This window comes from Nymphaea colorata, chromosome 10 (assembly GCF_008831285.2).
Source record: "Nymphaea colorata isolate Beijing-Zhang1983 chromosome 10, ASM883128v2, whole genome shotgun sequence".
Classification (NCBI taxonomy): domain Eukaryota; kingdom Viridiplantae; phylum Streptophyta; class Magnoliopsida; order Nymphaeales; family Nymphaeaceae; genus Nymphaea; species Nymphaea colorata.
The window spans coordinates 17,695,354-17,697,407 of NC_045147.1; the positions used below are offsets into that span (position 1 = coordinate 17,695,354).

Sequence of the window (2,054 nt, forward strand, 5' to 3'; positions counted from 1 at the left end):
GTGAGGCCTTTGCGAGTTGGCTAAGCGGCCGGTGAGGTTTGGCCCGACGCCAAGCCATAGATAAACATTCAACCATGTTTCATTGACTTCGTGTCCTTCTTGAAATCGTTGGATGCACAAAGGACAGCATCACAACTTAGCTGAGGTAACTCTCGGGCAAAGTGTCATCTTTGCTAAGAACGTTGAAATAACAAAAATGTGGTTTCTATTGGCAAAATCACGAGCTTGGTGGAGCAGTGGAGATTTATCTTTTTCATGAAGAGAGAAACCAAAGAAGCTTTTTTTGGGCGCTTTGGAATGTCAGAGGCACATGCCATGCATTTTTCGAAAATGGAGCAGAAAATGTCACTAGAACTGTCCTCACGCACTTATTTCAAACTTTTTCATGATCACTCTAAGAACCATCAATTTGTCTTCGTCACCTGCTTCCTGAAGATGGGGCAGCAAAACTTGAAATGTTTGCTTATTTGGATGGCGTCCCCTTGCCAATGATTCGTAAAGACATTCAAGAGCCCTGTCTGTCTTACCCCTAGCGCATAGGCTCGTTACCAACAGATCAAGTACATGTGCATGAGGACAACAACCTTTTCGAATTAGATAATCCCACAATTCAATTCCTAAATCACATCGATCATTCTGACAGAAAGACTTCATCAACAGAATGACTGTCTGCATTTTTGGTAGAAATTCTTTTTCAATCATCTTCTGGTAGAGCTTAGAGAGTACATCTATCGAATCTAAAGTCCTCAGACCACGGAATAAAGTGTTGTAAGTGACATCATCATGCTGAAGTCCTCTTCCCACCATTTCATCCATCAAGTCTACAGCTGATTTCAAATCCCCAAATCTAACATAACAACTTATCAATGCATTATATACTACAGAATCATGCTTCAGATTATGATTCTCCATTTCATAAAATATCTGACGAGCCCTAACTGGATCTCGAGCAATGCAAAAACCATGAATTAATGTAGTGTAAGTCTCAATGGTAGGACAACAGTTTTTTTCTTCCATCTCGCTTAGCAGTCTTAGGGCATCATCAACACAACCTTTCTTGCAAAAGGAATCGATTCTGATATTATAGGTTACTGTGTTGGGAACACAACCCCTGCGTACCAAGTCATGATAGAACAGCTCCACAGCAATAAGATTTCTGGATTCTTTGAACCCCATGAGCAAGATGTTCAAGGTCTGCGTATTCGGCATGAACCGCCTGTGTATCTTGCGAAAGATGGCTCGAGCTTCCATCATGGGCTTCTGTGTGCAAAATGCGTAGAGAAGCACGTTGTAGGTATCAACAGTGTGCTCGCCGACATAGCGTTCCATCCTACTGAAAGCTTCAAGTGTTTCTTCAAACGATAGGTGCCGACAGTAACGTGTTAAGACAATGCTCATTGACTTGAGACTTATCATAGACGGATACTTCACGTGTATCTCATCAAATAACTCCCACACTTCATCAAACTTCCGCATTCGTGAAAGGATGTGAACCATCTTCTCAAACAAATCTGAAGTGAGCCTGAACTCAGAGTGTCGCCTTGCGAAATTCAAGAGCTCCAAAGCCCTGAACCCATCCGCGTGACCAGCAAACAGGCGTCCAAGTACGTTCTCGATGGAGGAGGATGAGATGGGTCTTCCAATTCGACGAAGGGTTGGCTCTTAGGGCTCTTCTGGAAATGGGTGGTCATTGATCAGCTTGCAAAATTCATCAATATCGATAAATTTGTTATCAGTAATAGCAGTCATCTCCACTCATTGGTGGCTATGGATTTGCTTCTCCATTTTATGGTGGCTGGGGATGGTCTCCTTTCTTATTTTTCGTGATTGGGCCGAGCGTGACGGTTGGAATCGGAGGTGGGTTCGAGCTTTTCGCACTGTTCGTGCTGTTGGGAGTGATAGGAACCATAGTTAGAAAATTCACTCGAGGAAGAAATGATGAGGATGATGACTGCTATTAAGCAGGAGATTACTCTCCTTTTACTGTCAATGACTTTGTGTATAAGAGTTCCGTGTATATATATGTTGAATTTTGTATTCATTTTTTGTTACTT

At 42.4% G+C, this 2,054-nt stretch overlaps 1 protein-coding gene across 1 annotated transcript; it reads right to left on the minus strand.

The window, feature by feature from the left end:
* Positions 1–254: 254 nt before the first annotated feature.
* Positions 255–1,749, minus strand: LOC116262663 (pentatricopeptide repeat-containing protein At3g61360-like). The gene is given in 1 exon segment (XM_031642143.1): positions 255–1,749. A coding segment is annotated over 1 exon segment (1,389 nt). The 3' UTR covers positions 255–360.
* Positions 1,750–2,054: the final 305 nt, after the last annotated feature.